At 51.7% G+C, this 9398-nt stretch overlaps 1 protein-coding gene across 4 annotated transcripts; it reads left to right on the top strand.

Annotated features, from left to right (window-relative positions):
- Positions 1 to 1344: 1344 nt before the first annotated feature.
- Positions 1345 to 9292, top strand: MPI (mannose phosphate isomerase). 4 transcript variants are annotated; one of them, XM_004758439.3, is made up of 8 exons: positions 1362 to 1468; positions 1958 to 2085; positions 3234 to 3434; positions 4148 to 4289; positions 4626 to 4808; positions 6911 to 7084; positions 8041 to 8243; positions 8608 to 9292. In XM_004758439.3, the coding sequence occupies exons 1-8, from the start codon at positions 1453 to 1455 to the stop codon at positions 8824 to 8826; spliced, it is 1266 nt and encodes a 421-aa protein (XP_004758496.1). In that variant the 5' UTR covers positions 1362 to 1452; the 3' UTR covers positions 8827 to 9292. The 4 variants fall into 4 exon arrangements, with proteins under 4 accessions (XP_044926414.1, XP_004758496.1, XP_044926413.1 ...); XM_045070479.1 differs by lacking the exons at positions 8041 to 8243; positions 8608 to 9292 and adding an exon at positions 7541 to 7780 and having other exon boundaries at positions 1345 to 1468; XM_045070478.1 differs by lacking the exon at positions 6911 to 7084.
- Positions 9293 to 9398: the final 106 nt, after the last annotated feature.

Here is a 9398-nt window from a genome sequence, read left to right as displayed (position 1 = left end):
GTATTCAAAGGTAGGAGGTATGTGAGATGTGCTGTTTGTAGGATTCTCGTATTTTCCATTTTATTATTCCTTAGTGTATGCTGAAGTTTCCTGTGAAGTGCAGGCTGATTTATCTGAGTCAGGGGACCCTAGAGGAGGGGGATGTCCACAGCCAGGCAGAACATTACAGAGAAAACAGCACTCCTTCTTTCCGCTGGGCATCTGAGGTAGAGATTGTGCAAATTGGGAAAGGGACAGAGGGAAGCACAATCAGGACTGTAGTCCCTTATTCCAGTTGTCTCAACTGGCTGCCCTCCTCCTGGGCTGCTGACTGAGGTCCAGATGTCAGGGCCTATTTCCAGAGGATTTAGCAACATTACTCCCCAAACAAGGCCCAGCCCAACCTTCAGCATGCAGAGCTCCAGGTGATTCTCCCTGGCTTGTGTGTGTGTGACTTGTGAGCAGCTCAGCCTGGAGGAGCAACTGGGATTTTGCGTTTGCAGTACCTAGGCCAGGGAGGATCAGAGGAGCACCGAGCACTGACTGCCTTCCTGCACCTCACACCATCTCATCTCACTCTCCCACACACCTGTCAGGCTGATATTGTTATCTCCATTTTATAGAGGAAGAAACTGACACTGAGGTGGTTAAGGGCCTTGCATGTGACATTTACCATCATCAAGCTTCAGTGAGTCCCTACTTAGATCACAGCAATTCTTTGCTACTGACTGAACTACTCAGTAAAACCTGATGTTCTCACAATAGCCTGCGAACTTCTGCCCACTGCCTTTCTTCTCTGACCACCCTACGTGTACCCTGCACCCACACACATGCTCACCCTGCTCCACACACACATTGGCCCCTCTGCTCTTTACTCCAGAATAGGACAGGCACATTCCCAGATGCCCAGGTTCCCATCGTGGAGTCTTTGCTCAAGCTATTTCTTCTGCCAGAACATTCCTCCTCACCTCTAAGTCTGTGCTCAAGCCTTTCCTCCTCAGTGAGAGCAAGACATTTAAAATTCTGCAAACAGCTTCCCACTCCCACCCCCTCTTACTTTCTGTGGCATTTATCTTTCAACATACTAAATGATTTACTTATTTATTTGCCCGTTTTCCCTGCACCAGAATGTAAGCTCCGTAAAGGCAAAGGGATCTTTGTCTCGTTCTCGAATGTCTCGCCAGCCCACGGCATTTTGCCAGTGCTCAGTAAATTTGTGTCCGGTGAAGGAACGAACGAATACTGAGACCCAGGACTGCGGGCGGGAAGTCTCTGGGCTGCTGGAGGCTCCTTCCTCGTGAGAGCTGGAGCCGGGAAAGGTGTTCGGAGTGCGGGGAGTGTTCTCGCAAGGCTCACGAGTCCCCAAGAAGACTCTCGAGGAACTACATTTCCCATGAAGCTCTGGGATCAGTAGGGCCGCAGGTGCTGACGGGAAGGGCATACGTGCCAGAAGCCTGGGCCGGTACCCCGAGGATGGCGGTTCAGAAAGGTGGGCTGTGGACTGGGGTGCTGACGGGAACGTGGGGGTCGGTTGCGTCGCGGGGATCTTTCCCGACCTGATATGCCAGGTGGGACCCAGGCTTGTGACTCTGCGGAAAGACGGATGGGCTTTGGAGAGAGGAGGGGGCACCTGCGATAGGGATTGAGTCATTATTTCAGAGCTCGCAGGAGGGTCTTGAGGGGAGGAGCCGCGCGCGGGTCACTTCGAAACGGCGTGTCCTGTAATAGGTTCCTCCCGCTCCCTCCCCGTCCCTCCACGCAACTATTTTCCTCACGTCTGCGGAGAAGCCTTACTGTCAGCTTTACAGATGGGAACATCTCACCTGCGGAGAAGGGTCCCAACAACCTACAGACCCCTTATTTGACTTTGTCCCCCAGACAGAACCCTCAGCCCGTGTCTAGTTTTCCCAAGACCGTAGGGTCAGGCCTCAGGAGTGGAGTGGAAGCTGACCCACTGTTTCTGCTCCCCTGTCCCCAGTATTCCCACTTTCCTGTACGGTGCAGCACTATGCCTGGGGGAAGATGGGTTCCAGCAGTGAAGTGGCTCGGCTGCTGGCCAGCAGTGACCCACAGGCCCAGATCTCGGAGGACAAGCCATATGCGGAGGTGAGACCCGGGTTGTATTTCACCTTATATATTTTTTTAAATTTTATTTATTTATTAGAGAGCGCAGAGTGTGAGAGAGCAGGGGTAGGGAGGGGCAGAAGGAGAGAAGCCTGGCTCCTTGCTGAGTAGGGAGCCCAAGGCAAGACTCCATCCCAGGCAATGACAGAGCCCCTGTATTTCACTTTAACAGCAGGTGAGCCTGCTGTATTTCAGGAACCCTTGTATTTCACTTTAACAGCAGGTGAGACCAAGGGATTTCTCCATTCAGTGGGCCTGGGGTAAATCATGTGGATCAGCTGGGAGAGGGAAGCAGCAAAGAGGGAGGAGGCTATTCTTGGCTCTTCAGATCCCAGAAAGTGATGAATCTAGATGGCAGCCCCAAAAGAAGAGAGTTTTTGTCATCATAGGCTGAGATTTCTGGTACCCTCTCCCCGCCCCCCACCCTAAGAACTCTCAGCACTTACTGAATTTTAATTTAACCCTCTTGGACAATTAAAAGTTTTACTTTGACTAGCTTTTACATTTTAATAGCCCAATATATGTATTTTTCTTGCTCATTTAGGTGCGATAAAGCCAAAGCATAGTAAGGCCTCCACTTTTGAGATTGGAATAAGTGAATGTTGACACTTCCCATAGCCATCTGAGAGAGCTTTTTTTTTTTTTTTTAAAGATTATTTATTTATTTATTTGACAGAGAGAGATCACAGGTAGGTAGAGAGACTGGCAGAGAGAGAGAGAGAGAGAGAGAGAAGCAGGCTCCCTGCTGAGCAGAGAGCCCGATGCGGGACTCGATCCCGGGACCCCGAGATCATGACCTGAGCCGAAGGCAGCGGCTTAACCCACTGAGCCACCCAGGCGCCCCCTGAGAGAGCTTTTTAGTGACCTTGACAGTGCAGGTGTCATTCTCATTGGACAGATGAGAACATTGAGACCGACTGACTAGAACTAACTAGCCCAGGCCTCCACATCTGGTTGCAGGCAGAGCCTGAACTGGGTCTCTGCACTACTGGTGTCGTGGGGTCTGCTGTTTTCTTATATGCCTGTGATGGCATGTGCATTTATACCCAGGCCCGGGAGACTCCACTCAGGATTCAGGTTGGTGGTGCCAGGTTCTTCCTCTTTCCCTTTCAAGTTTCCTGTTTTTCCAGTTGTGGATGGGGTCCCACCCCCGGGGAGATGCCAAGATCCTCGACAATCGCATCTCACAGAAGACCCTAGGCCAGTGGATCTCTGAGAACCAGGACTGCTTGGGCTCAAAGGTCAAGGAGACTTTTAATGGCAAGCTGCCCTTCCTCTTCAAAGTACTCTCGGTTGAAACAGCGCTGTCCATCCAGGCACACCCTAACAAGGTATAGGACCGGAGTGGGGTGCAGAGGTCAAGGTACAGCAGAACTCATGTCAAGGCCCTCCCCCTACTTTTACTGCTGCGTTTTACTCCACCCACGCTGCACTCCAGCCCAAAGCTAAATCCAGGCCTAATGACTCCCAATTTAGCTCTGGAAGGCTGGATGCTGGTGACACAGGTTGGCAGCTAAGTCTGAGTGGACAGCTGACCAGCCCGTGTCAAAGAGCTGCTCCATGCCCTTCCCTGGGTTCCCCTCATGCAACCAGGACTATTCATATCTGCTGTTTTCCCCGCTGGCTCTCTAGGAGAGTTCACCTTCCAGAGCAGGGAAGTCATCCTAGCTGCTGCCTCAGCTCCTAGGCACTTATCTGTCCAAACTTCTCATTTCTAGAGGGCAGAGTAAGACCCAGGAAGACAGGGATATAGCCAGAGTCACACTGCTTGTTCATGTCCGAGCTTGGCTTGGTGTTTGGGCTTCCTGATTTCCAGTCCAGGCCTCTTAAAGTTTCCCCCAGATTTGGCCTGTGTTCCTGCCCTGGTTTGAGTGAACCCTGAGTTTCTACATTATGCCCTGACTGGGCTCATTGCTGAAAGTATGAAGCCAACTGCTGTCTGGCGACTGGGGAGGGTAAGAGAGCAAGGGTCGGGTGGGACTAGTGTCCTGCTAGGTGATGACTGCACCTTGACCATCCTCCTCTTCCCCTGGCCACCCCACAGGAGCTGGCAGAGAAACTGCATCTGCAGGCTCCACAGCACTATCCTGATGCCAACCATAAGCCAGAGATGGCCATTGCCCTCACCTCCTTCCAGGGTTTGTGTGGCTTCCGGCCCATTGAGGAAATTGTGACATTTCTGACAAGTAAGGTTGGGCAAAATGCTAGAACATGCATACTGGGCCTAGGATGCATGGGCAACCCCAGGCAGAGCTGGAACAGTGGCAGAGAACAGAGGCTAAGTGTCACAGGATGTGAGGGGCTGGTTGACCCGATGAATTCTTGAGGGGTGGGTCTGTGAGACCAGGTTCAGGTGTGCTTGCTGAGGCTGGCGCTGAGCAGTCGGTTTTCACTTCCGAGTTTGCTTAGCACTGTGTGGCTCCTTGTTGAGGGATGGGATGGGGAGGCCTCCTCAGACTTCCTGCTTCTTCGGGTTCCATCTTGTTGGTCCTGACATGGGCTCTGGCCTGGCCTTCCTACAGAGGTGCCTGAGTTCCAGTTTCTGATTGGAGATAACGCAGCGGCACAGCTGAAGCAGAGCTCAAACAGTGACTCCCAGTCAGCGTCCTCAGCTCTGCAGAGCTGTTTCTCCCACCTGATGAAGAGTGAGAAGAAGGTGGTAGCGGAGCAGCTCAACCTGTTGGTGAAGCGGATCTCCCAGCAAGGTGGGTGTGGTGGTCCTGGGTGCAATGCCGTGTCCTGCCTGGCCCCAGCGCAGACACTAGTCCATGGAGCTTTGGCTCAAGTAGAACACCAAAATGGGCCTTAGATGACTTAGATGGGCTGTTAGCATTGGGCATTTCTTTCCGTCATTGTGGAGCAGGGCCCTCGGCTGAGTGCTGCTTCCTAACTGGCTCTAGAGGGCTGGAGACAGATGGGCCTGGACGACTGTTAGGAGGTATTACCACCTAGGCATTCTGAGACGTACCTGGGGCCTACAGTTGCTCCCTGTGGCTGGGTTTGTACTTTGGGGCTAGAGAGCAGGAAGGAGACAAGGGATTCCTCATCTCCTTTTCTTGGAAGGCCTGAAGCCCAGAACTTTCAATCAGTAGATCTTTCCTTTTTGTGTGTGCGCGCGCGCGTGTGTGTGTGTGTGTGTGTATACACATATACATACACACATTTCCTTAAATACCTGCTCTGTGCCCAACCTTGTGCTAACTAAGGAGAGTTCAGGAAATGACTGTGATGGGTGTGGTTGTCACATTTGCATGGGAAATCAACGCAAGCAGTATAAACCAAGGCAGGAAGGGCTCTGGCTGTGAGCTTATGGGGTGTACGTGATGAGGCCCTGTCCCCTTCTCTAGGAGTCCCCGGAGCTCTTCTGGTTCTCTCTCTGCACATTTCGCCTGCTACCTCTGAGCCATAGAGAGCTATTTTATCCAAGCATATCCTTTGTTTTCTTTTGTTTGTTTGTTTGTTTGTTTGTTTCGTTTAGTTTTTGGTGTTGTCTCTGCTTCCATGCCTCCCCTTTGGGGCTTCTTGCACTCTCGACAGAACAGATTACTCTTGCCGGGAGCTCCCAAAACCCCTTGTTTCTAGCACCTGTGGGTCTGTATCATTACAGACACACTTGTGACAGCTGGGGTTTTCTCCAGGCTAGGGACTTGGCTCTTTGGTCTTTGTGTGTTTCCAGTACTTAGCACAGAGGTGGTATTCATGTTTTACTGTGAAGACTCAGAACCACCCTCCAATCCAGACCAGCTGGTTTCTTCATTTTGGCACTGACACATTCAGCTTTCATTTACTCATGCCCTCCCCACTTCTCTGCACACTCAAGAAATTTCAGCTCACCTCCCTGCCCTCCCCTCATTTCCAAAGCCTTCCCCCACTACTCTAGCCCAGGCTGAGGACACATTTTTGGTCCTGGGCATATTCTGCCTCTTGCTTTCTGGGGTGACCAACTATCTTGGTTTGCCTGGGACTTAGTGATTTTCTTTTTTTTTTTTTTTCAATTTATTTAAAAATAATTTTTAATAAACATATAATATATTTTTATCCCCAGGGGTACAGGTCTGAGAATCGCCAGGTTTATACACTTCACAGCACTCACCATAGCACATACCCTCCCCAGGACTTAGTGATTTTCTGAGACACAGTGCTTTCTGGGCTAATAAAGGGAAGGGCCTAGTCTGTCTGGGACAGTTGTTCACCCCATATGGAACTCTTGGGTTATCCCCTAATAGATCAAGTTCTATAGCAGTGGTTCTCAATCAGGGGACACTGGCACTTGTCTAAAGACATATTGTGGGTAGAGGCCAAAGATGCTCTGAAACATCCTACAAAGCAAAGGACAGCCCCCATAACAAAGGATTTTTTTTTTTTAAAGATGTTATTTGTTTATTTGACAGAGATCACAAGTAGGCAGACAGGCAGAAGCAGGCTCCCCGCTGAGCAGAGAGCCCTATTCGAGGCTCGATCCCAGAACCCTGAGATCATGACCTGAGCCAAAGGCAGAGGCTTAACCCACTGAGCCACCCAGGCGCCCTCTCCACAACAAAGGATTATCTGGCCCCAAACTTTAGCCCTTTCAGTGGCCAGAATAATGCTGGGCATATAGGCAGTCAGAATGGGGAAATAGCATCTGTATGGGCTGGAAGATCAAGGAAGGCGGGCCCCCAAAGGGTAGGGATGTGGCTGGGAGAACACACCCACCTGTTTCTGGATTTCCCTGGGCAGGGACTTCCCCAGGACTTTATGGCCAGGGTGGGGCTGTGAACACCACTGAGAGTTCCTAAGTGGCCTTGGGGTGCTCTGTGACCGTCAGTGGCTGCTGGAAACAATATGGAAGACATCTATGGGGAGCTCTTACTGCAGCTGCACCAGCAGTATCCTGGTGATATTGGATGCTTTGCCATCTACTTCCTGAACCTGCTTACCCTGAAGCCGGGAGAGGCCATGTTTCTGGAAGCTAATGTGCCCCATGCCTACCTGAAAGGAGGTGAGCCACACTTGGTTTTTTTAAAAGATTTTATTTATTTGACAGATCACAAGTAGGCAGAGAGGCAGGTGGGGTTGGGGAGTTGCGGGGAGTGGAGCAGGCTCCCTGCTGAGCAGAGAGCCTGATGCAGGACCCGATCCCAGGACTCTGGGATCATGACCTGAGCTGAAGACAGGGGCTTTAACCCACTGAGCCACCCAGGTGCCCCTAAGATTTCATTTTTAAGTAATCTCTGTACCCATCGTGGGGCTTGCATTCACAACCTGAAGATCAACAAGAGCCGCATGCTCCACTGACTGAGGTAGCCAGGTGCCCCAAGGTGAGCCATGTTTTAGCAGCGAGCCCTATTATCAAGCCTTGCTTCCTCATTTAGATAAAAGGGGGAGGGGGAGGTCAAAGAGAGACCTTTAAGGTCCCACCAGGTCTGACCTAGGCTTCCTGGGATGGGCTGGGTAGTGGCCAGTAGGGATGAAGAATGCCAGCTTAGTGCTGGACACTGCTTGAGTCTTCACACGGACCTGTGAGGTCACGATACTCTCCTGCTACCCCGTCTGCATGTGTGGGAACAATCTGAACCCAGGCTACATTGGATCAAGGCTGTTGTTCTTTCCCCTGCATCACCTTTGCCTGTCTGTCCTATCTATCCAAAAATTTTTGTGAGAAAATATATTTCCACAGAAAGGTGTCACATTTTGACTATTGGCTATTTATCTACTCACGGATAGGATTCTGTGGTAGAATAGTCTGGGGAAGGTTGGGGCTCCCCCAGGGGCTAACATGACGTGACCTACCACCTGTTCTTGGTATCTTAGCCCATTCTCCTGATGGTGCAGTTCACACATTTTTGCATAACTGCAGGGGGGTTCATGGCCCTCAGGTTGGGAGGCCCAGCCCTGGTGAGCCAAACTCCAAGACATCCTTCATCAGGTTAGCACATGACAACTATCTGTCCCCAGACTGTGTGGAGTGCATGGCGTGTTCAGACAACACAGTTCGTGCTGGCCTGACACCCAAGTTCATTGATGTGCCAACCCTATGTGAGATGCTCAGCTATATCCCCAGCAAGGACAGGCTCTTTCTTCCAACTCGGAGTCAGGAAGACCCCTACCTCTCTATCTACGACCCCCCTGTGCCAGACTTCACTGTCATGAAAATTGAGGTGAGTGGAGGGTGGTGGTGGCTATGGGGAGTATCTTTCGTATGGCATGAAAAAGCCTGGCAAGGGCCACAGTGCGGAGTACACCTGGGGCAGTGTTCCCTTTCCTTTAAGCACACTTGGATGTTGGGTGTCGGCGGGGGGGAGGAGGGGAGCACACATGACAGCCACAGCCACAGGGCCTGCCCAGTCCTCCTTGTACCAGGAACCAGACATGGGCCTCCATGCTGACAAGAGCCTGAACAGTGGGGGAGGTGGTGGCCATGCTCTCCCTCTTGCTGCCCCTGAGATTATCCTGGGCCTCCCCCTTGCAAGCTGACAGGCACAGAAAACGAGCTGCACCATCCCATTGTTTCTTCCTGCCCAGGTCCCCGGCTCCGTCACTGAATACAAAGTCTTGGCAGTGGACTCTGCCAGCATCCTACTGGTGGTCCAGGGGAGAGTGACAGCCAGCAGTCCTACAGCCCAGACGCCAATCCCTTTGCAGCGTGGTGGGGTGCTTTTCATTGGGGCCAATGAGAGCGTCTCACTGAAGCTCACTGTGCCCGATGACCTACTGATGTTCCGTGCCTGCTGCCTGCTGTAGAGGCCACAGCCTTCCTGGCTCTCCGACAGTTACTCTAAGTCCTGGCCAGCCTCTCCTCAGGCCCAGCTCCAACCCCGTCCCTGCCCTGGACTTGGGTATGCCCTTAAGAGCGGGGGTAGAGTAGTGAGCTTGAAAGTAGTAACTCCAGAGCAAGCCTTGGACAAACCATTCTTCTACTGGGAGGAGGGCCCTGGTGAGGACTCTGACCTGAAACTCCCCTTGTATTCTCACAGTACCCGAGCCAGGCTCTCCTCAAGGCAGGAGGCGGCAGCTCTGTTCACAGCATTAGGCAGCTGGAAAAATCTATAATTTGTTCAGCATCACTCCCAGCAAGAGGGTAGGTAGTTAATTTCTAAGAACAGGGTTCTGGCCCTGGGACTGCCCACTTCCTCTAATACTATTCATTGTCACCCTCTGGCTCTGTCAAAGCAATTAAAGGATCACTTGTGTTGAGGCTGTAAGAGCAGTCAGCCTTCAGCGTTCCAGTCCTTGAAGTGGGCTGATCGAGCCTTTCCGGGATTGGACGTCCAGTTTTTGCTTTAATTCCTGCTTCCAACAGCTCCCAAGGTGAG

Source organism: Mustela putorius, unplaced genomic scaffold, assembly GCF_011764305.1.
Source record: "Mustela putorius furo isolate JIRA1106 unplaced genomic scaffold, ASM1176430v1.1 tig00003972_pilon_pilon_pilon, whole genome shotgun sequence".
NCBI classification, from domain to species: domain Eukaryota; kingdom Metazoa; phylum Chordata; class Mammalia; order Carnivora; family Mustelidae; genus Mustela; species Mustela putorius.
This window is presented reverse-complemented; position numbering and strand designations above follow the sequence as displayed.

Coding starts and splice junctions, on each gene's coding strand:
- MPI (XM_004758439.3), top strand. Junction 4,290..4,625: donor AATTGTGACATTTCTGACAA/GTAAGGTTGGGC, acceptor GCCTTCCTACAG/AGGTGCCTGAGTTCCAGTTT. Junction 8,244..8,607: donor TCACTGTCATGAAAATTGAG/GTGAGTGGAGGG, acceptor CTTCCTGCCCAG/GTCCCCGGCTCCGTCACTGA.